The sequence below is a fragment of the Vidua chalybeata genome, chromosome 19 (assembly GCF_026979565.1).
Source record: "Vidua chalybeata isolate OUT-0048 chromosome 19, bVidCha1 merged haplotype, whole genome shotgun sequence".
NCBI lineage: Eukaryota > Metazoa > Chordata > Aves > Passeriformes > Viduidae > Vidua > Vidua chalybeata.
The window spans coordinates 5,878,790-5,903,077 of NC_071548.1; the positions used below are offsets into that span (position 1 = coordinate 5,878,790).

General features: G+C 43.8%; 2 protein-coding genes across 6 annotated transcripts in view; both read left to right on the forward strand.

The window, feature by feature from the left end:
- Positions 1–1,764, forward strand: part of CACNA1G (calcium voltage-gated channel subunit alpha1 G) — a 142,728-nt gene extending 140,964 nt beyond the window's left edge. The window contains exon 38 of the mRNA XM_053960060.1: positions 661–1,764. Coding sequence (XP_053816035.1) covers positions 661–1,515 — 855 coding nt within the window. The 3' untranslated portion in view covers positions 1,516–1,764. The remainder of the gene's footprint in view (positions 1–660) is intronic.
- An 11,688-nt stretch (positions 1,765–13,452) lies between these two features.
- Positions 13,453–24,288, forward strand: part of ABCC3 (ATP binding cassette subfamily C member 3) — a 47,307-nt gene continuing 36,471 nt past the window's right edge. For 4 of the 5 annotated variants that reach the window (XR_008434176.1, XM_053960226.1, XM_053960227.1 and 1 more), the window contains exon 1: positions 13,552–13,602. Coding sequence is in view for 4 of the 5 variants with exons in the window: in XM_053960226.1 (XP_053816201.1) it covers positions 13,573–13,602 (30 nt within the window). In the remaining variant the exon portion in view is untranslated. Of the gene's footprint in view, positions 13,603–24,288 lie in introns of all 5 variants that reach the window. The other variant, XM_053960225.1, reaches the window with a different exon arrangement.

Consider the following 24,288-nt stretch of genomic DNA (forward strand, 5'->3'; position numbering starts at 1 on the left):
AAAATGTGCCTTAGGAAGCCTGAACTTAAGCATCAGAATGAATTGAAATAATTACGGATTATTATTAGTCCAGCTTTGGATTCCAGTGTTTCCAGCTCCTGCCATAAGATGATGCAGAGTCGTGGCTCCAGCCTAGGGACCAAAGCCAGGGACAGGCTGTTGCCTTGATGCTGGCAGACAGTGGGGTTGCTCTGGTGTTACTGGCTCTGGGGATCCTATTCCAGGTCCTCAGCATCCCCTGAGCTAGAGAAGGGAATACACAGGCTCACTTGCACATCTTTCTCTCCTGCTCACACCTGGGCTGCTGAAATTATTGAGGGCTTTGCTGTAGACCTTCATCCTTTGCATAACAAGAACATGAGTAAGTTTGGGTGGGGGCATTCTGGTTTTGCAGCCCTCCATCCTTAGAGGAGAAAGCCAAAGGTCAACCATTTAGGAAGAGTGAAGGGCTGTCACACAGGGACAAACCCACAGATCCCTGATTATTGGTAGAACCCACAACACAGGTTGTTGTGTTGGGTCAATGGGTCTGTGCTGAGGGATCTCAGCAGAGCTGAGTGCCCTATAAATGCTGTGCCTTGCCTGTACTAACCTTTGTTTGGTCTGTCTCTCTCACCTGGCAACTCCTCTCCTCCCCAACCCCTCTGCGCTCTGATACAGATGGCTATAAGGAACGACTCTCTGGATAGCAAGGAGAATCTCCATACCGAGGTGAGTGAACTCTCTGACCCAGATGTTCCCACTGTGCCCAAGGAGGAGTCACCAGTGGCTCTGCTGCCCTCAGAAGTGAATGAGTTGGCTGCCTGGAGTCGGGCAAGCGTCCATACACAGCAGCTTTCCCACAATCAGTATAATATTTCAAAGCAGGCACCAGCATCCTGTGCTTGTGCAGACTCGTATCAGGAGACCCCTGAGGATTCAATGGACCAAGAAGTATCTGAAATCAACAGCTCCTCAGAGCCTTTCACTTCAGAAACTTGCACAGCCTCGAGTGCCTGTTCGGAGGGTCAGCCTCTCACACCTAAGAGGAACATGGGCAATACCGGCAACATGATACTGAAGGACCTGAAGAAATACCACAGTGTAGACACCCAGGGTCTGCTAAAAAAACCACCCTCTTGGTTAGATGATCAAAGGAGACATTCAATAGAGATTTGTTCCATAGAAAACAGCCCTCAGCACCATTCCACATCCAGCTCCTCTGGCTTTATAAGTCAGGTGGTCAGTGAAATGGAATGCTTGCAAGGTACACGACAGAAGAAGAAACTGAGCCCTCCCTGTATATCTATAGATCCACCTGACGGGCAGAGTTTGATACCTAGAGCACCCCACAGCATCTCACCTGCCAGTGGAGACGTTTGCTTGAGGAGGCGTGCTCCATCCTGTGAGTCCAAGGATTCAATGGATATAGGGGATTCATTGCTTCCAGACAGTATGTCAACATCTCCTACCCCAAAGAAAGACCTGTTGACACTTCCTAGCTTTTCCTTTGATCAAACTGAAATGGACCCCTGAGTTACTTTTCTGTTGGTGCCAAATGTCTTCTTCCTTTCATGTAATAGAAAAAAAAAAAAAAATTTAAAAACTCTGTACTCCAAAATGGCACTGGGTAAAAAGTTTCCAAAGAAAGATTAAAGAACCAGCTGGTTAAAAGAGTGGTTAACCTATATCACGCTTACTTAAGCATATGTTCTGCTTAGGTAAAAGCAATACAATGTGCAGAATCTATATGTATATTATATTTTATTAAATTAATTGAATCTAGTATTGCGGGATGTAGTACATTTTGTGACTAAAGACTCATTTAATTTTCTTCTGTTTTATTTATCTTGGAATATTTCTGAGATAAAGTTCGTTTTTATGAATATTTTAACCTAAAAAGTATATATTTAATCCCTTCTCCTTTTTTTTTTTTGTTTTGTTTTGGTTTTTTGTTTAGGTTTCATTTTGTTTTGCAAAGCACAAAATGTAGCCAATTAGTGCATTACAGAGGAAATGTATCCCATAGTCAGCAGTAAATAAGGATTATTTAATGTAATTTATTTTTCCCCTTGAACTTCAGTGATATTCTGGGAAAACAATTGTTTGCGTAGTACAGAAACGCAGTCATGATTTTTTAAGAAAATATTCCAATCTTGCATAAAATTGACATTCAGAGTATGAAAGCAAGTGCTCAGACCCAGGAAGGTCCAACATGCTGATGCCTGAAGATGGTGAAGGCAGAACCATTTAATAGTACAAGATATTGAATTATTAAAAAATCATAGTGGATGTTATAGATCATCCACTGGCAACTCACAAAATCATGACAATGGCTAATTTTTATACATTACTAGGAAACAGACAACAAAGGCCTATGGTCACTTCCGAGATGTCTTGCAGTGTCTCCAGGATGGACTTTTTATTTTGCTGAGTTTTACACCTCCCTCATCCCTCTGTTTTCAGTGGAGCTCCTCCTCTCTGCACTCTATGGAAAGGAGAGTGAGATCCAGTTTAATACTTGCAGTGAGTGAAATCAGGGCAGACATGGCACAACAATGGGCTTAAGCACATGCCTAAAGTTAAGCTCTCGCCTAGAATGCCTGGAGGTTGATCATATTAAAATAATTCTTGAAAATTAAAATCATATGCTCATGTTCTACTGAATCAAGGCACTACTGCAAGTTGTTTTACAGATTACATGGAAGAAAGTCTGCAGGTACTGAAATGACTGCTGATTTTCAGTAAAATGGCCAGGTATTTTGCTATCACTGCTAGAGTTAATTTACATGACCCCGACTGCAAATTTTATTTCCAATCTATCAATAGCCTTAAGCAGCAACATGATGGTACAAAGTTAATATACCCAGAATTCATGTCCTTACTTTATAATATCAATCATCTAAAAAATTATCTGTTTACTCATGTGCTAACATCCTCTGCCAAAAGCAATCTGTAAAGCTGGACAGCACAGCCTGAAAACCATGCGATGTTGGCCCCATTCGACACCTCCCCCTCCTCACATGACTGATGGAAGCCAGACATTAACTCCACTCCACTTCCATGAAATCACATTAAGATGTAAGCTAAATTGGACTGCAGGCATGCTTTGAAGTGTGCCAATAGTCACAGGCTTGAAACCAAGTCCACAGATCGTGCCAACACAGGCAGGAGGAGGATTTGTGCTAATTCTGTTGGTCGGGAGTTTGTAACTTTTTGAGAACTACCAATCTTTGCAGATCACTACAACATGCTGATCTTCAGCTTTTCATCCAGAAATTAGGCTGTTTCCACCACGTGTATCTGCATTAGCTTGGAGTGTGCACACAAGGAGAAGATACTGTTTGTACCCCACAGTCTATGTGAGGTCCTAAGCCCCTTTATTTTCACTTGAGGATGTTTACTCCATAAACAATCCCTACTGATTTACATGTCCAGAAGAAATGTAAGGGCTTTCAGCAGGAAGTCAAGCAATCAGTGTATTTGAAGCAGGAAGATTAACATTCTGTACTATTTACTGCAGTTAGATTAATTCTTGGCTGGGACATTTTTCCCCTCTTCACATAGAGGGCCCATATAGAGCCTGCTCTCTTTGATATGCCAGCCCAAATCCAGAGATAAGCCTGTCTAAAGCAATGATTTCAAACAAACCTTTCATCAGTTCTTCTCTCAGATCATATTTAAGGAAATAATAAAATTACAGTGCATTAAGCCTGAGAAATATTCATAATCCCTTTTTGGTTTTACACCCATAACAAGCCTTAGCTTTTCCTTTTACATGTGCTAAATAGTTTGGGAAACTAGCTAGGCCACTAAAATTGCCATCCCTGGTTCCTCAATGATTAGGATAGTGTTCACATAGCTGGAATGATACTACTCTTCAGATCCTTCCTTACAAAAAACCCACTGAATGTTTTAGCTTGAAATCATGGCACAATACAGTAACACGACGTTAATCCAAATGTTCAACTCCAAATGTAACAGAAACCCTAACAGTCTTCTATTTTAATACTTGGGGTTTCGCCTACTGACGAGGTTTGTGGAAGTAACAAAAAAGTTTACATCATACATGAATATTCAGTAAAGACTAGCCAGTAAAAGAAACTCTGTGGTAATGCTTTCAGGAAAAGAACTACATGTAAAATACATTCTTTTCTAAACCAGATAAGTTTTTTTTCTAGATGCCCTTTTGAAAGGCAAATACAAATGTACTGCAGGCATGCAATAATACTCAAATCATTTTAAAAAACCTTTGGGGGGGTTTTATAGAATTTGACTTTTTTAAACAAAATGTACAAAATCCACAGGAATTCTGTAGAATGGTTATGTTGATAGAATTTTTTATATTTTTGTAGAAATCTATAGAGAAATTGTTAAAAGTCTGCGCAGCATTTTGGCAACAGAAGCAGCTCTTATCTTCGAGTTTCTTTTCATAAACCTGGAGCCAGGCCTGCTCTGTTACAACACGTAGAGCATAGTTTCATAGCCTGCATCCAGGTCATGTTTGTGAGTCAGCAGCTAAGCTAAAGTTCCATCATATTGCAGTGCAATTACTGTCCAAGAACTGTATCCATATAAAACACCCCCCCTCCCCCCAAAACTCAGCCCCTGTCCATGGTGAAGTAGTTGCATGGCTCTCCAGCTCATTCAAGCACACCAGCACTTTACTACTGTGGATTTACTGTATGCAGATGGGAGGAGGATATTTTGTTATTGCCAGTCTGACACAATGGGGGAAAAGAGATTGCAGACATGTCTGGAAAAATGTAAATTCCGTTCTTGCAGCCCTTCACACATAGAAGTGATTTTTCAAAACTTGGTTAGAGGTTTGTACTGTAGATATTTTGGAAGAGGGCAAAGAACACTGTTTTTGACTTCTGTGGATTGCACTCAGAACTAGGTGTGTTCAAGGAGAAAATAAAAAACAAAAGCATTACCACTGTAAATTAGGCTATGCCCCAGTCTCCCCTTTTCTGCCCCTTTGGCTATAATAACCCATGTACACTATTACGCAAGGTGAGTAGAGTAGGCACAGTACCATAGCAATGTCCATAACAACCTAGTATATATGACAGAACTTTGTATTTAATAGTTAATATATTGTTATACTGTATCAGGTATATAGGCCAAAACGAGGTCCTTTAGTTGGGGCAACAAAAGGTGGTACTCATGGGGAAAATTGGATTTGGATTTGAAAATTGGAAAAAGGATTGAATCCTTTTTTTTTTTTTTTAAGAAAAAAAAAGAAAATAACAAGTGTAAATCTTTACAACTGACAAAAACAAATGTGTCCTATTAAAAGCTTTTGAAAAGAAAAACAACGGTGCATTTTCCTTTTTTTGTTGTTGCTGATGATGATCTGTATCACTCCAGGCAGTCAAGTCCTTGGTCATGTTTTAATTGTGAACAGTTGGAGAAGGTATCAGATAGCAGCAGCAGCCAGGAGACTGGAAGGAAGATTGGGAAATGATGGCCTTTTGTGAGCAGTTTAATGTGACTGCAAGCAAATCTGGCCCTGGACAATGCCCAGGGTGTGCAGAGTGACCAGCAAGAAGATCGGGTGTACCTTTATGGATCCCTCTGCCCTGGCCTGGCAGGAACAGTTCTGTGCAAGGCTTGAGGATGTCAGGACTACTGCAGAGAGAGCTGCAGTCAGTGGGGAGAAAGCACTGAGGAGAAGGGACAGATCTGATTTGTCTGTGAAGAAGATGCTGGACTTTTTCACTCATTCACATCTTTGGAATTTCCAGCCTGAAATCCAGTAGCATTTCCTCCTGTCATTTAACTCCTTGTAAAGCAGGAGTTGGTGGGCATGGCACTGCCTGGGGGCTGAAGGGCAACAGAGCTCAGGTACTGCTTAGGTACCCCAGAAACATTTCATAGAATGGTTTGAGTTGGGAGGGACCTTAAAGTTCATCCAGTCCCACCCCCTGTCATGGGCAATGACACCTTCCACTAGACTGGGTTGCTCCAAGCACTGTCCAGCCTGGCCTTGGACACTTCCAGGGATGGGGCAGCCACAGCTTCTCTGGGCAACCTTTGCCAGAGCCTCCCCACCCTCACAGGGAAGTATTTCTCCCTACTCTCTAACCTAAACCTGCCTTCCTTCTGTTGGAAGCCATTCCCCCTTTTGTCCTGTAATTACAGGACCTTGTTAAAAGGCTCTCCAGGGGTTTTTAGTGAATGACAGGTGTAGCTCCTAACATGAGATCTCCTCTCCCCTGGGGAGCAGCCACTGGAGGGAGGAACCAGACACTGGGCACTCTGGAGACCTGCTCCTCACTGCTGGGAATGATCTGATTACTCTGAAGCAGGAGAGACCCTAAACTGACATCCAGACCAGTTTTGCTGTCTAGAGGATGTTTTGATAAAGTAATCTCTCAGTAGAAAACAGCAGGAAGGATACTAGTCGTTAAAGAGAGGGAAAATGTGTATCTGTTCAAAATCCTGTGCAAATCCACTCCAGGTGAGCTCTATGATATGCCTGTGTTGCCCCAGCTGCGGGGCCAACCTCACCAGGCTGGAACCACTGAAATGCCTTCCCGGCCCTCCGATCCTGGAGGATCCACTGGGCATTAAGGTAAGCTAGGCTGAGCCAAGGAAGCAGAGCCTCTTACAGGCTCAAGCACTTCACACCTCTGTGCTCTCAGGTGAACTCAGTTCTTTATGGGCAACAAAAAAATCACTCCCTTTCCAACATCAGGGCTCAGAGGAGCTTGTGAGAGGGCTTGTTTCTCTTCTCTGTTTTGTGAGTGTTCCTGTATGAAGCTCTCCTGTTGAGTTTTGCTGTGGTTTTTCAAAGGCTCCAATCCAGGCTGGCTGCTTATGGGCGTGCTCTCCATTTCCTGAGCTTGGGCATGGCACTTTTTATTCCATTTCTTGAGTAATTGGGATGCCACATGGAACCTGGTTGCTTTCTATGCAATGGTAACGACGCCTAGGGAAGCAGCACTTTGAACTTAATTTATTTCTTGGTTCAGACAGGTGACCATGTCCTGCTTCAGCAGAGCAGTGTCCCACTGTGTGCACACCACATCCCTCAGTCAGAGCTCTGCTAAGCCCTTTAAGATGAGAAATAGGAAAGGCTTGTTTGTACCTTCTGTATTTCAGGTGTTCCAGAGATACAAACTGAGACACAGAAACATATCTAAAATGTGACCTGCACTAGAATCCGCCCAAAATAAAGTTGGAAAAAACAATTTAAAGAAATGGCTCCCTTATCACCATCAGCACCGTGTAAGGGACCCGCTGTGACCAGCTGATAGAAGTGAGGATCCTGCAGATCAAAGGGTTAAGGCCAGGGAAGTTTTGGGGGGACCAAACCCCACTGCCCGGAGCTGGACGAGCGTCCGATGCCAGCGATGTCCCACAGGCACGGCGGCAGCGACGGCCGCGCTCCAAGTGCGGCGTTTTGCTCCCACCTAGTGGGCGTCGGGGGAGGGGTCGGGCGAGCTGCCCCCCTTACCGGGGCTGGGACCGCCTGTTACCGGGGAGAAGGCTCAGCAGGACCTTCTGCCTCCCGTCAGGTGCTGTGTTCCCGGCTCGATGCTGCAGAAACAGCGCAGGATCGGTATGTCTGTGTTTGGCATCACAGAACCGTTCAGGTTGGAAAAGCCCTCTAACATCACTGACTTAACCCGACACTGTCAATGTCACCACCAAACCCTGTCCCCACGTGCCACATCTACTTGTCTTTCAGATGCCTCCAGGGATGGTGACTCCACCACTTCTCCTGTTCCAGTGCCTTAGCACACTTTCAGTGACAATATCTTACCTAAGATCTAATCTAAACCTCCCTGGCACAAGTTGAGGCCATTTTCTCTCGTTCTTTTGCTTGTTACCAGGAGAAGGGACTGACCCCCACCTGGCTGCACCCTCCTGTCAGGGAGTTGTAGAGAGTGAAAATGTTCCTCCTGAACCTCCTTTTCTCCAAGCTGAGCTCCCCCAGCTCTCTTAGCTGCTCATCAGACTTGTACTTCCCCAGCTCTGTTCCCTTCTCTGGATATCCTCCAGCCCCACAATACCTTTCATGTAGTGAGAGGCCCAAAATTGACCCCAGAATTTGAGGTGTGGCCTCACCACCACTCAGTATAGGGGTATAGTCACTGCCGTGATTCTGCTGGCCACACTATTGCTCACACAATATATAGGCTCAGATTTGACCTTTTTGGCCAAATAGTTTCTAATTCTGAGGAGATTTTCAGTCACTGAATTTATAAAAATCCCAATTATGGGAGGAGGAGAGGAAGGATTTCTCTCACTGTGGCAGAGCCCTGTGTGCTTGGCACTGTGCAAGCTGCTCAAAGCCACCATGCCCCTCACATCCACCAGCACTGCTGCTCCCTGGTTGCTTGTGCAAAACCCAGGGAGACAACAACCCATCCTGGGGCTCTCTGGCACCTCAGAGGCTGTGGCAGCACCTGAGAGGTGTGCTTGTCCCTTCACATCATTTTAAACACATGTACAACACAGTGCAGGGTTCCATGTGGGGCTGTGTACTCACAGCAGCTCCAATCCATCCACAGCCTGTGAGCTCTAGAGAGCTGTTTAACCTCTGCTTGGCCCAATGTGGGAGGAGGGGGAGGATCAATCTAGGGTTTGGGGTTTGGCCGGGCTCAGGCTGAAGTGCCTGTCACTAGATGGCAATGCCACAAAGTGGGAAGTCCCACCGGCAGACTGGTGAACACAAGCTCAGGCTGCACAAGGTCCCTGAGACCTGCAGTTCCTGTTTGCTTTGGTGTGGTCATCAGCAAAAGCCTTGCTGGCATTTTCACAATTGAGGGTGACTGGACTTTAAGTTGGTTTTTACATGTTGTATTCAATGCTTTACTTACATTTAAAACACACTATCCTAATCCTGCAGCATCCTCTGGCATTTTCCGTTACTGCTTGAGTCCCTGGATGCCATAATTGGCAAGTTTTCAGCGGTCATGAATAGATTATCTTTCCATATCTATTAAATACTTTAAATAATGTAGCCAGAGACCCCAGCAGCTCCAGCTGGGAACTGGAAAGCATGGTTAAACCACTTAATTGCTTACTGTCCTAACAGTTATTTTGTGGAAACAGGAAGCAGAATACAGCTGTTTTGGGGAAAACCAGGAAGAAGTGAGCATAGGAGTCATTCTACAAAGAATATACACTGAAGTGGACAGCATGTGCCATGCTGGCACCTGCAAAGGCAGCACAGAACTGCACTGCCACATGCCACCAGCTCAGTGTGGCTAACGGCTGGTGACAACTCCATGTTTGTTCAAACAAAGCAGGACCAGGTGTTTGTACTTATGCAACCACTGTGTGCCCATTTTTTGGTGAAATCCTGAACAGCTTCAGCCCATTAAAAGTAGGAGGAGTTTGGGGGGTGGCCAAGTTGGCAGGGAAAAGGATAAGCTGTGACAATTTTGTCAAGGGCTAAAGTAGGATAGTTTGGGCCTTAGCTCCAGAAGGCCCTAGTACCATGTGCTTTTTGTCTGTGGCTGTTCATCCATCACTCTGAGCTCCACCTGCAGCCAAGCCACTCACAAGCCAGGGTGTGTTACACCTGCCATGGCTTCTGCCAACCTCTATAGGCACCTAAAAGCATGTCTGTGGGATTGTCTAGCAGGTGAGAGAAATGCCCAGTGCATTTAGAATTCAGCTACTCGCAGCTGGAGCAGCTGCAGGAACACTTTGGGGTGATCTCAGCAGTACTCAGCATGTCTAAATTCTTTTCCTGCTCATTGCTCTCAGTATGAAGTGCAGGAGCGGTTATGGAATGGGGCAGGTTGGTATTACACACAATGTCCTGGAGGAGTCATACAAACACCATTTTCTCCTTTCACAAAGACTTGATGAATTATATGGACCCCCACCTCACCCTGCAGTATAAATGGCCTTACAGTGCAGCTACAGGCCAAATGGAGTGTGGACCCAAGCTCCCTGTGCTGGCTTCCCAGGGAACTGCCACCTCTGTACTTCCAGTCAGGGAATCTTGCTTTCCACTCCTACAAAGCCACGTAGCTGATATGTTCCCAAAAGCAGTGGAGTAACTAAAAACTGGGGCTGCAAATTCCCAGCCCACTCCCTGATCTGTTTTATCATAGGACTTCTAAACTATTCATTGCATGTTCCAGAAATGAGGAAATTAAATCCTTTCGTGCAAGAAGGGAGGTGCACACATTTGCAACAGCATTGAGAAGAAGAAAGCCCAAATCTGCTGCTACTCATTCAATGTTAACTTTAAGCAGAGTTTGTTATAAGTTCCCATCTTATGTGTGTTAAAAAAAGGTGTGTCCCTCTTTTTATGAATTAAATGTATAGGGCCTTGCTGTAAATGCACCCTCTTTGGCAGGCATTTTTTTCTTACCAGCTGTAAAATGTGACACCTCTGTGGGTCTTGGAAAGGAAGCTGAGCCTTTGCTGTTCCAAGCAGAGAAAGAAGGTGATATTTATAGTCAACAAACACTAAAACTGTGATTTTCAGAGCTGCACATGCTCAAGACATGCCCAGCCCTCAGCTCTGAATGTACTTTATACAGATCTCTTCAGGAGTTGACCACACTTCATCCTGTTAATGCTGTACATGCTTTGAGAATTGGCATGAGGTGTGACCTGGAAAGCAGCCTGCCTCATACCTGGCACTGTGCTTACACAAACAGCTTCTCCCTCACATTACCTCCTGTCCTGCCCCAGTCAATCACTCCAGTTGATATCTAGGTGCTCCTGCATTGGCCTGGGTGTGCCTGGAGGCACTTCCTGATTGCTCTGGCTTGACCCACTCAAGGTGTTAGTAGGTGAAAAGTCCCTTACTGTGCAGCTGGCATGAAAAAGAAGATTCAAATGCATTATTACTGAATGGATACAGATCAGATCTTGCCACTCCCTGGAATAGAGAATAAATATCCGGTGAAAGGAGGTGAGTTTGTGACACCCTGACATTTGTGCCAAAGGTGCCATTTCATTTTCCTGCAGAGCCAGCCTGCATTTGAGGGACCATCACAGGAGTAATGACATGTTCTAGTTACCTCCATCTCCATTCCCATCATTAAAAGGAAGCAGGACCAAAGTGAGCTGACCATGATAGTGCTTCAGGCTCTGCTTTGCACCAGTGTCAGCAGAATCCTTTATCATGGCCCTTCCCAGGAGCTTTTAAGCTTCCCCCTCTATCTTGTCTGTCTGAGAAGTTAATACTTCCTTAATTCCTGCTTTTGACTTTCCCTCTCTGCTTGTCTGCCTTGCCAGATAGCGCATGGAAGTCAGTGCAAAGCCAGTGCAAGTCACAGTGTCTACTGTGAGGTCCAGGCTGCCCAGTGGCTCCCCTCAAGCTCAGGAGGGATGCTGGGGGATCAGCACCCCAGCTGGCACCCACTCATCATTTTCATCCCTCTTTAATGGCATTAACTGCTACTGACAGCAGAAGCTGCCCACCATTAATTAGGAACATTAAAAAAGTGGCAGAATTATTTAGGGCTCCTTATTTAGAGTCTTCTGAGACCAAGGGAAATACCCTAATTCAGGACCCTCCTCTATGGATACAGTAGAAAAAATATGAGGTTAAGCAGGACCACCAAAGTCAATAATTTAATCAGTTATTAATTCACATGTCAATTGGATTGTGCAGCTCACTGATAGAGTAAACCACTCCTGTCCTGTAAACACAGCCTACAGCAGCTGTTTGTGAGGTTCCTCTGTACCTGTGACATCTCATAATATCAGAGATGGTCTTAATTTTGAGCACATTCTCAAACTGCACCCAATCTTGCTCCTTAGTGCAAGAAACCCAGTGGAGCATGTCCATGTGTCAGCAGACATGAAATTCTCAGCACTTCTCTCAGAGCAGCTTCTCTCAGAGATTGTTGCAGGAGAGGAGATTTAAAGAGCCATAAAGGAGTAACTCCCAGCTATTTCTGAGTTTTCTTACAACTTTTACTGCAGTGCAATTCCACTGAACAAAAGTTTTGCAGTAAGACTTGCAAGGCCAACCCTCTGTGTCCTCAGATCTCATTCACCCAGCTGATGAGGGCTTCTCTAGTGTTTCCTCCACAGGGTTGCAATGTGACTATGTTGATTAGCCTGGCTCAGTCTGACATTTCAGTTCTTGTAGGCAATCACCTGAGAACCTTATCTTGGGCAAGAGCTTATCTTCCCACCTTTAGCCATGTTATAGTAAATGTCTAAAGCAAATTCTTAGCAGTGTTCATGGCTTTCTCTGATAGTACTTTGGGTGGGAAACAGTTCCAGTATCTCCACAAAAGATTAGCAGAATATTTTTTCTTTAGGGATGACATATTTTTGGGACACAGCAGCACTGCCCTTCTCTGAGGTACTGGAACAGATTGCCCAGAGAAGCAGAAGATGGATGTCCCATCCCTGGAAGTGTTCAAGACCAGGGGCCCTGAGCAGCCTGATCAAGTGGGTGGTATCCCTGCCCATGGCAGGACATTGGAACTAGATGAGCTTTAAACTCCCTTCCAACTCAAACCATTCTGTGATTCTCTGATTTATGATTCTATTCTACTCCTTTTTGTTCTGGTGAATATTTTTGACCACATCCTTCTACCTGAGAATTCCACATCTTACAGAAAGGAAAGAAACTCAGACTCTTAAAATTTTGAAGTAGATTTGTGGCAGCAGGGTTACTTTGTGGGAGTTGATGTTAATTGAACCAGATGCTGCAGCAAGTGGGTAAACAAAAAGCAAGTGTTGGAAGGTAAATTATACTGTAGAAGTCCTAATAAAAAGGAAAGCAAACAGTGCTTCTGCATCACAGGGAGGTGAAATCCAGATTGTGTCCAAGGTGCTACACTACAAAACCTATTAGTTACATATAATCATGAAAATATATTGACTGAAGGCTTTTGAAAATGGATCCATGCCACAGGTTTAATCATGTGTCCACAGCAGAAGCAATCAGCATCAAGAAAGACGCTGTAGATGGATAGAGAAGTGATGTGATGCTCACTTAAGTCCTGCTGGGGAAATCACACTCCACAGCACTCGGACGGGTAGACAAGAAGCCTCTCCATGATGTTAACATTAGCCTGAGTAGTCTGGATGGATGGACATAGTCAGCCCAAAGCCAGTAAGTGGCCCAGCTTTGCGCAGTCCTCAGCAAACACTTCACTTGAATCACAGAATGATGTGGGTTGGAATGGACCTTAATATCATACCGTTCCAACCCTCTGCCATGAGCAGAGATGCCACTCACTAGACCACGTTGCTCAGGGCCCTATCCAACCTGGCCTTGAACACTTCCAGGCACAGGAGTTTCCGCAGCTTCTTCTTGACACGTGGGTACCACCAAAGCCCCCCTCCGTGATCAGGGAGGTCACACTGAGATGGGGGCGCTGGGATGTCACCCATGGTGTGAGGTGCCCGAGGTCAGGAGCAGGGTAACGGCAGCCACTAATCGGAGCTAGCCCTAACCCAGCCACCGCCCAGGGCAGACCTTGGCCCGTCTGCCGGGCTCCTCCCGCCGCCTGCGGGGAGGGCGGGATGGGGCGCGCCGACCCCACCGCCCCCGCCCCCGGCCCGCCCAGCAGGGAAGGAACCGGCTCCTACCTCCGCCCGGTGCCTGGCGTGCGCTGGCAGCATCTCTGCGCCTCTGCTGCGGCCATGGAGGCTTTCTGCGGGTCCCGCTTCTGGGTAAGCTTCTCCCTCCCCTTCCCGCCTCGCGGAGGGGTCGGGACAGCGCCGCGCCCGCTCCTCCCGGAGTTTCCCGTGTGTCCCCCGGGCCGGCCCGGAGCGGGCACGAGCAGTCCGGTCCTGCGGCTGCTGAGGGGCTGGGCGGCACCGCCTCTCGGTCTTGGGGCCGTCCTAGAGCAGGCGGTGCGGTGCCTCTGCTCGGGCAGGAGCAGCAGAAGGGCCGCTCCGTTCTGTTCGTCCTTCAGCATCTCCACACCACAGTCAAGACCCCCTCAAAAAGCAGCCCACGGGGGATGCAGCTTTCCCAGCATAGTCCGCCTCTGGACCTCACACTGATTAACCCAGGGCTCTTCCTTTCTGTTTTAGCGCGTATTCTGCTCTTCGGAGTCACTTCCATGACTGGCAAAGTGCTCCCCGTTCAATGCTTTGTTACTGCTAGAAGAGGGATGGGTTCGTAGCAGCCGACGGTGGTCACTAGCCCCGGAGGATTGTGGTGACTTCTGTCAGTACTTGGAGCCCTCAGCCCTTTGGAAAGGCTGATTGCAGCGGGCAGTGGGTTTGTAAGCACAAAAGTTTGGAAATTGCTGCCATGGTCTGCTCTGATGGTGAGAGTGTGTAAGTCCTGTTACTGGGTTTCCGGAGGTACAGCGTGGTGTTTGCCTCTCTCCTGTGTAGGCAGACACTCAGATCATGAGAAACCATGGGGATTTGAGCATGTATGCTGAATCTGGAACTGCGCCCCAGTGAATCAGTTTTTGTGTGTCCCTTTTTCTTACACCACTTTAGCTCAAGGGAGATTTTTTTTTTTCTGAGAATCGGGAATGAAAAGGAATGTCTGAAGTTGCATCACTGCTGGAAATCTACTGCAGGACAGCACAAGCGGTTGTCTCTGAGCACTTTATGCTGAGTACTAGCCTCAGATAACTAATTACCTTTCAATATCTGTCCTAATATTATTATTTAAAAGAGGAGTTTGGCTGCTAAGCCCCTTGGTTACATTTCTTTGTATTTCATTTCCTAGTCCTCTGCACTCTCTCTGCCACAACAGCTGGCAGATAAGCTTGCTCAAACAAGTATTTTCGTGCATTATTTCTACCATCAACACTTCTAGAACAGGAACAAGCACAAACAGATTGACCCTGCTCCCTGATCTCTTGGCTGCCTCCAGAAGCAGGTCTTAGCTTCTCGAGGAAGGCTGGTAGAGAACAGCTCTTGTAGCAGTTTATTGATATGTTAATGTAAATAGCCAGACAGATTTCCTGGTTTGAAGTATGAAGTAAGTGTATCATTCTGTACTTTATACACTCCAGCACCAGCATGGTGCCCTCTGTGCTCCTCTCTGGGGTCTGTGGTCTCTATGGACCTGTTTTCTTTTTTCTTTCACAGGTGCTTGGGGTCAGAACAACTTTCCATCTGTTTAATTGATTTAAAAAGTGGAACTCAACAACTCTGAGAAATTTAACATTGTGACTCCATGACCAGCAGGTTGAACTCAGTGGTTACTCTATTTTTGGCAGTATTTTCTGTTAGCAGGAGTGTACACAGTGCATTGATTTTATAGGATATTTTAAGTGATGACCAGATAGAAGACAGTAACCTTGAAATTATTTGTTGTGAAAATATGTTGTAGAGGCTTCTATCTGAAATCTGCCCACAAAAGTTGGTGTTTCTGTGCACTGAACTAATGAATGGTGTCCAGCTTTGCAGTTCAAAACAAGAATTTGATCAAATGTGAACCAGTATTAATGTTCACTTTTTCATTAGCTGATGAACTTAGACTCTCCATTTTTTGTCAAAGAAAATCTAGACATTTTTGGAAGCTGAATGTCATATTGGTGTCAGTTTTAAAACTGTTTAGAGTGAAAGGAAACATGCTTTTCCAGTTTAAGCAGTTATTTGTTTTGGAGTTTAAATCAACTACAATACTTTTCTGTTAAAAGGGCATGAGAATAAAACCAAAATAGTTCAATATTAGCTCATGAAAATGTTTATCTTGAAATATATCAACTTAAGCAGATTATTGATTTATGTTGGATTTTTTTGGCTTGTTGGAAGTTTTAAGGTTTCAACAGGTTGAGGCCATTTTCTCTCGTTCTTTTGCTTGTTACCAGGAGAAGGGACTGACCCCCACCTGGCTGCACCCTCCTGTCAGGGAGTTGTAGAGAGTGAAAATGTTCCTCCTGAACCTCCTTTTCTTCAGGGTGGGGAATTTTGCTGGAAATTCTGCTGATTGAATTTTTGGTGGTTTTTTTTTGCAGAGGCAAAATCATTTCCTGTTCAACCCATTTCAGAAATAAGAAATGAAAGAGAATGCTGTAGATCACATTAGAAATCTATAAAAGCTTTTTGGCTTCCAGCTATTGCTTTACCTGTTGAACATGGAATCAGCAAATTGCTAATACAAATGTAGGTTATTTATATATAAAAGAGGAACAGCTGGAATATTATGTTTTCATAATGCATTATGAACAATCTCTTCATCTGAACACTTGGAATCATACTGTCTACTTCAGCTGTTACTATCTGCTAGGAGTGTTCCCATGCTAAATGCCTTTGGGGAGGAGATGAATGTGATAGCACATACCCACACAAGGCAGGCCTTAGGTGTGTTCTTCACCAGTGACCATAATTACCTCCTATTTATTGTGTCACATATTTGCTGTGTGATAGTAAGAGTGCTAAATAGGTGTGCAAATTAACGTGACCCACAATCTCCATTTTGAGAAGCAGACACTGATGAATTACCACTTTTTTGTTGCTTGTGTCCTCCACTGTAGTAAAACGTGAGTGGCTTCTTTGAGCAGAGAGCAAAGTGATCTCCTGGGGAGTGTTTGCTACACAAATGTTTCAGCCTAGTGATTAAAGAGCACAAACTTGGAAAAAACTGAATTCTGTTCTAGTGGAGAGAACTCTTGTCTTTCTGCAGCTCAGCCTCTCTGAGTACAAAATGGCACAGTGGCTGCTGTGAGATTAAAATACTGGGTGCTCAGCACCTATGTTGAGTAATGTTGGGATGAGGGGCAAATAAACACATTGGTCTGCAGACAGACAAAGTGCCTGGGCTTTAACCAGCGGCCTGTATTTTGGGTGGTGTGTTCTTTTTAACAGCATAAATGGGAAATGAGGGAACAAGTGATAGAACATTTCAAAGGGGAGACCACAATTTCTCAGTTCCTTTTGATACTGCTCAGCTGACAGCTCAGTTTCCTTGTTCTCCCTGTGTCTTGGTATCCTGACAGATGTCTTGTTTTTCCCCAGCCCATGTGGAGTGCTGGCTCCTTCTTCATCCAGAGGCTCTTGAGTAATCCAGCAGGAAATTGCAGCAACTCTCAAGAGTAAACGATACCTCAGTCTTGGCTTTGTGATAGTCCCATACAAAGCACCCCTTTAACCTTTAGGTTTGTGGGTGTTCCTTCACCTTGAGTCATTCTGTCAAATTTTGTAGAATTGGGCTAAAAGTCATGCTGCTTTCTGAACCAGTAGAGCAGGAAAATGCATTTCCAAAGTGCTACAAGTTTCCCTTCTGCATAAATTCCTCTTTTGCTGCATCATGTTTAATTTATTTGTAGTTGAAGATGACTCAGGATAGCTATAGTAAGGCAGAAATATTTCTTTCAAGGAATATGACAAATAGTGTATACTTGCAGCATGTGTACAAGTCTATTTAAACGCCCCCCCACACACAACTTATGTGGTTTGGCCTTAAATTAATCATAAAACATTTAATTTTAACAATTCTATTATATTTTCAGCTAAATCAATTCCAGCAGATGAGTGAAGCAGAAGGTGATAGGAAGGATCCTGCAGTTGGGTGGTATGATCCAGATTGGCTATTGTTTGTATTTTAGCTTCTCATTCTGCCACTCTGTGCTAAACACTGAATGTTCCTTGTTAATGGATACTTAAACATGATATAGATCTCTATATAATCTTTGTTAACTGTGTCCAACTTCAGCTGAATCCCACTCCTATAAATCTCTTCACAAATAACTGCATGAGGTACCTGTGTTCTTTCTTAAGTTAGGTGGGAGATCAAACTAGGTGACTTTAATAGTCCCTTCAGACATCAAATCTGTGAAATTATACTCTCTCAAAAGGGTAGCTAGGTTGGCAACATCTTGAACTTAAAATCAATTAACTACTCAAGCTCCAATTCTCCAAGACTTTCAGATTTTTGACATGAGTTGAATGGAAGCTGCTGCTAATTGACTGGGGCCAGAGAATCTCAATGTCAGGAGCAGGATAAATATAAATATTTAGCGTTGGATTTGGTGTATTAACCAGGACCTGATACCGTTCATCTGTGTGTAAATGGCAAGACTGTATAGTCAAATAGCCTGGATTTGACACTCCTTGGGAAAGACAAAGTATGGATCTGAGAGCTGTGAGCAAAACTTGATACCATTGAAAGCTGCCAGTATCAAGTGAATCCTTTGGTGACATTGCCAATTAATGAAACTCATCAGCTTTCAACACAACTGTTCCTCCCTGGGCCATTTTAGCTTATGTGACAGAGCTGGTAACTGTGATGTCTGGGACTTTGGAATACTATAAAGTTTGCCTCTTGAAAAGAAATTACACTGGAACTAAATCCAAGTCGCATGAGGAGCCCCTTAAAATGTAGCTAAAATTTAATCGCTGTACTTCGGAATATAAAGCATTTTGAGATGTGCCTCACCTACCTGGTAGGCAAATTGCTGTGTCATGGGAGAGATAAGAATTTCCTTTCAACATGTGCAAATTTGTAATGTATTAAGGAGACTATTAGTGTTTAAAAATATTTTTTTTAATTTTAAGAAATTTTTTTTGAAGAACATATTAAATGAGGTCTTTGATTTTTCCCAGTAAGCTCATGCTTGATTTGTCTAATGAAACCTCATTGATTGTGATGGGCCATTATCCACTTGCAAATTCCTTGGCTGAGCTTGTGGAGAGCAGAGTGGCCATGAGACAGAGATTTTCCTGGGAGTGTGCCCAGGCTTTTTAACAGCCAACAGCCCTGATTCCATGCTGGGCCTATGTGAGCTGGCATTTTGTCCCTGTGCTAATCTCCTAGCTTGAGAGGTGAAGTCAGTGCAATAAAATTTAGATAATTTACAGTAATGTCACATGTCAGTGTCATAAAGCCCTGAATTAGAACAGAATGAAGGAGATGGAGAAGAGAAACTGTTTCATAGGAGTTGTTTCAAAAGTCAGAAGTCAGTTTCAGAAATAATAATTTCTTTTTTCTCTCTGAAACTGAGAATGCATTTCACATTTGTGCAATTAAAAAAAAAATTCTCTCCTCTTCCCCCCAGTTAAATGACTTTTATTCCAGAATATCTTCCAACTGCTCTCAGAGCAGCACTGATGGCAATTTTTCTGTTACAATCCTTTTCATTAGTAGTATACATCAGCCCAACGGGATGGGCTAGCTTAAAATGGCATTACAGTGGAACTGTGTCATTTGCAACTGTTTGTGCTTTTCCTATCTCTTCAATTGAGCTACATTTATGATGATATTTAAATTAACTGAATTCCTTTAACTGAAAGGAGATGGGATGGCTTAAATCAAGGATATTCCCCCCCCACCCCCAGTCATTATCACCCTGGTCTGCAACAGGGCACCCCAAGCTATCAATTATGCCAGTAACAGGAAGTTTTCTCTCCAACAGTATGTAGCTGTGGTCAATTTTAAAAGACAGTTGGAAACCTCCTTATATAGGAACAATCCTGTTTCATTTTCTTCTCAATCCTGCTTTTGATTCTAGAGCATTTTTGCCTGCATGATTGCACTGTGCCCTCCCCTCCACAAGTAAAAAATGTCCCTCTGTCCAAGCAAGAGGGCTGAGTGTTACTGAAACAGCTGAAATAGATTTATTTTACTTTTAGTTCAGGTGTATGTTGTCTTAGATCATATATATTGTGTGGTCTCCTTCACTATCTCCCTGAGGCTGCAGGTTCTTTTCTGAAAAAAAAGCCCATTACCTGGGCTCCCATGGCTGTAGGCAATATGAACCTGCCTTTTTTCATCCCGTCTTATTTTTGTACCTGACAGCAAAGAAGCTCTGAACTTCTAATCCTAAAACTCAAAAACTGAAAAGAGAATAAAAAAGGAAATTACTGTCTAGTACTGCTGTCTAGTCCTCAAGTACATGGCATGGTTAGTAGCATTTGTATCATAAAACTTCAGCTTGAGCAAAACCTCTGACAAGTTAACTCCACAATTGTAAACTAACTCCTCTAGGCTCTGGCCATGTGCCAGGCCTATTTGATCCTTTAAAATAAGCTGCTAAAGATCCTTTTATTGCTAGAAAAGAAAGTTCAGCTTCCTGCCCAGTGTCCTTCACTTATGTACAGAACTGGTGCAGTTGTGCTTTGTAAAAGAGAAGGATACCATTTCTGGTTATTAACTGTGTGGTTCGTGCAGAACTGTAAGAGTTTATGTCCCTCAACCCCGCATTCTTTCTGAGCAGTGTTGTTACCTCTTACCAGGTGGGGGAAAGGTTGTTAAGAATGTTGTTACCTCTTACCAGGTGGGGGAAAGGTTGTTCTGTAATCATGAGAAAGAACTGAGTGCAGCAGCCACTTGGGATTAATGAAGCATCCAACTCTTTACGGAAGGGTGATGCTGTTCTTTGGAAATGTAAATGGGTGATAGTGCTCTGAAAAGCCCATTTGAAACTGGCACTCTTCTGGAGGTCTGGAGCTGTACTTGCTGGCATTTATGCTCTAAAATGACTATTAGAGTTGGTCCTAAAGAGTTTATTTACAAGGACCTAGCAGAGGAGATGGACAACAGGTAGAAATGGGATGTGAGACATGGAGAGGCTGAGACAAAGCTTGTACTGTAGCTAAGACTGAGCCCTGGTAGTTCTTAGTGTTGCAGTTCAGATCTACTCTCATTCCTGGGAGGAGGCAGTGTGGTAGAGCCAAGAGAAAGAGAGAAAGACATCCTTTTTATTTCTTTCCTTTCCTTTTGATTTTTTTCCTTTTATTCTTTTTTTCCCCCAGGATGTGCAAGTGAAAGTCCGTGGCAGGGTATTGACCAGACCTAAAGGCAAAAGAAGGGCAGGAAGAGTCTGCTTTGCAGACTAGACTTTGCAGACTAACGATTTGTTCTACATAAGAAACCATTCCCGTGTTAATGTACCACAGGGAAGTATTGCTACTTTCAGTTATTCACTTCCCTATCTTTTACACTGGATGTGTACCTTCCTGGCCAGCTTTCCAGTTTGATTGTTAATCTTCCATAACATGCAAACTAGTGATGACTGGCACGGAATCACTGATAGGGGTTTGTGTTAACCTTGGGTAAGGCGTGAATGACTTCAGCCCAATGGCCTTCACCTTCCAGCAGATAAACGTTGGGTTTGGGTTTCCTGTGCTTTTCACCATTCTTTTGGAGCTGTAAAAATTTAGAGAGAAGCATGTATTAATGTATCCATTTAAAGGAGAGAACTGCTTGAGAACTGCAGAGATGCTGTAAGTCTTCCCTAGGGTTTGGATGCTCTCTATTACTGTTTGAGGAACATTACTGCAGCATCAGTGATTCCTCAAGATTTTAGCTTTTATATTTTTCAGATCCTGTACTGCATTAGTATATAACTCTGAACTCCATATAGGGTGTAAATAAACTCTCTTCACAGTTTGGTCAGACAAAACAATCCTTCCAGGCCTGAGATACAAGGCCACCCTCTGCCTCAGCCCCGGAAAAGTATAAACAAAAGTGAATGGGGGGGGTGGCGTGGGGCTGGGGGCAGAGCAAACTGGAGGATTATGACTTCATTACCTGAAGCTGTAATTGGAGGATTAACCCCTGATATGCAGAGAGACCAAACATATTACTGTCTGAAGAACTCATAATCCTCGTCCATCTTGGGTGTGGCCTCTGTGAGGCTCCTGCACTGCCAAGATGTACCTATTGAAGACCTTTAACAAATACCTATGTTATTCTCTTAACTCTGTCTAGCCTCTGTTGTTCTAGGTAGACACTCCGTGGCCTCATCAACAATTATTTTTGCTACTGGGTAAAGCCAGTGTGAGGCAGCTTTGTTTTAAGCTTCTGTAATGGAGTAGGAGTTGATTTAGACTTAAACTCAAGACCAAAACTCCAGCTAGTCTTTTTCAGCAGGCTTCTTTAACATCATCTGGGGATTTTGGGAAAGGAACAGACAGGAATTTCCCTGTCTCTGTTTTGCAGCTGAGTTCTAAGCTTTCTGTGTGTTTAAATGCTGTAATGGATGATGTGCAGGAAGCCCAAGATACGTGGCACTGAACTTTTATTTCTTTTAAAGGCATTATCAGTTTCAAGGATGGCTTTTTCAATAGCAATGTTCTTTTCCAGAGGGGAGAATATAATAGAAAGTACAAAGTCTTAGAGCAGATTTAATGCTGCTCAGAGCCTCCCCTGTTGAATGCCTTCCCGTAATTGAAGATCATGTATTTAAAACTAGTCATTTAAATGCAAGTTCTACTGCCCAGATTGCCCTTAATAAAAGAATTGTGTTTATCTAAAGACAGACTGGAGTGAAGGGTGTGAGTGAAAGCTGTGGCAAGGGCCCCTGTCAATGATATCCTTAACTGATCAGGAGAAAGACCCACTAATTCATAAGTTTTAAACTCCAAGAGACCCCTTTTCTGCTGTGAAGCTGTAACAAGCGTCTCTAATCTTTTCCCATGGGTGTTCCCATTGTATTTTAGTACTAGAGGATTAAGTAAATTGTGTGCCATGGGAGTTCAGTATAGTGGTCTGGTGATTTCTGCAGTACTGTATCTCACCAGCAGAGCCTCCAGCATCCAAGCATCCTGCATCCAAGGGAATGCTGCTGCATTTGGCAGTCAGGAGAAGCCACAGAACACGGTGAGTCTGGATTAGTAATAGGTCACAGGTTGTTATCCTCAACACTTGCTTGTGGGTAAGTGGGATAACAGCAGTGCTGACTGGGATGGATATGCTGGCTCTTGTGGTTTCCCTGGAATGAGTTTTGTGACATTTGCTGCTGAGTACTTCCCCTTGTGAGAGGGAAGTGCCTGCTGCTGAGTCACCACAACCCTGGTTCACAGAGCTGCTGCAGAGTCTTTTCAGTGGGTTGTCACTGAAGGGCAGAACTGTGATGTCCAGGGAAAGGTGAGCAGCTCTCAGGAGAGCACAGAGCCACAAGCCAAGGAACAGGGGTGCTCCTCAGTATCAGTGTGTTAGACATCTTTCAGCAGCAAATCCAAAGAAAACCCTCACACCTAGACAGTCCAAGGTGAGTATTTTCACCCTCAACCAGAACAGGACATAAGAAACATTGCAACTTGTTCTGTTTCCCAGGACAGACTTCAGAAATACAAAGGCAGATTAAAGCAGGAGCGTTGAGGACAGGAGGCCAAGAGCTGGTGTCTCCCTTCAGCCGTTGCTTCTTGTGTTTGTTCTCCAGGGTGGAGTTCAGTAACTTTGCTGCTGTATTGAATATGTAACAAAGTTGGCTTGCTCAGGAGAGATTGTATTGAGCATTTGTCGTATTCTTACTCAAAATGAGTTTAGGATTGGAGTGGGTGTTGGAATACACACAGTCAGTGTGGTGATTTATAAAGCCATTAAGTGGAACTTCCTGCTCCATGAAGACAGATCCTGCCTGATGAAAAACACAACTTGAAGACTCCCTGATTTAAAAGTAATAATAATTCCCTGTAGAGTCCTTGTTACATTAAACATACCATCATACATGGTTTAAACCCAGCCAGCAGCTGCTCACTAATGCCTTCCACTTCCCTGCTGGGATGGGAGAAGACTTGGGAAAAAAGTAAATCCCAGGGGTTGAGAAAAGGAACAGTTTAATAATTGAAATAAAATATAATAATAATAACATAATTGTAATGCAAAGAGAGACAACCAAAAAAGAGAGAAACAGAGCAATGTATCCGCTACCAGGGAGAAAATAAATGAAAGTATATTTAAAAATCTAAATACTTAAGAACTCTATCCCAGGACACGTAGCAACATTAGTCCACTCCAGTTTGGTCTCAGGGAGAGCAAGTTACTTTGTAATTCAATTACTTAAGTGCTTTAGGCACTATGTCTTCTAATAGGGACCCCTCTCCTATTCAGGATGGGAGGAGTCTGTTCTCAGAGCAGAGGCAGATCATTACAGAAACAGATCTTTTCCAAGAAAGCTTATTTTTTCTGATTCAGGGTAGAACTGGACCTGGAAAAACCTCACCAAGAAGCCAGTAGTCAGTCCTATTATCTTGGCCATAGGTCTCTCCTTCAGCCCACATTCCCATGTGCCGTGAAGTAGTAGGTTCTTGTTGGCCATCACGTAGATACTGCTTCCTGTAGTTTCACATAATTTTGGAAAGGTTCCACTTTTAGTCTCAGGGATAATACTACCAAATCTCAAAATCTTGATTTTTTTTTTTTTTTTTTTTTTTTTTTTGACAGAATTTTTGTTTTCTGGCCAGCTGCATTTTTACATTCAGAAGTGCAAACCCTTTGCTTTGTTTAAATAAGAGTAAATGAAAACCTTCCAATGGCTTGGCAGCCCTGCAGTCTGTGTCTTGGATACAATAGGCAGCTTGTATTCAGTTCAGAAGTTAATGGACATCTGGGGCAGTTTCTGTGTTGCTGTCAGACAGAAAGCTGTTCATGGACATTTTGGTCTTATAGGAAAGGTTTAAATTATAAAAGGTGGGGGGAGGGTCCTCTCAATATCTTCTCCC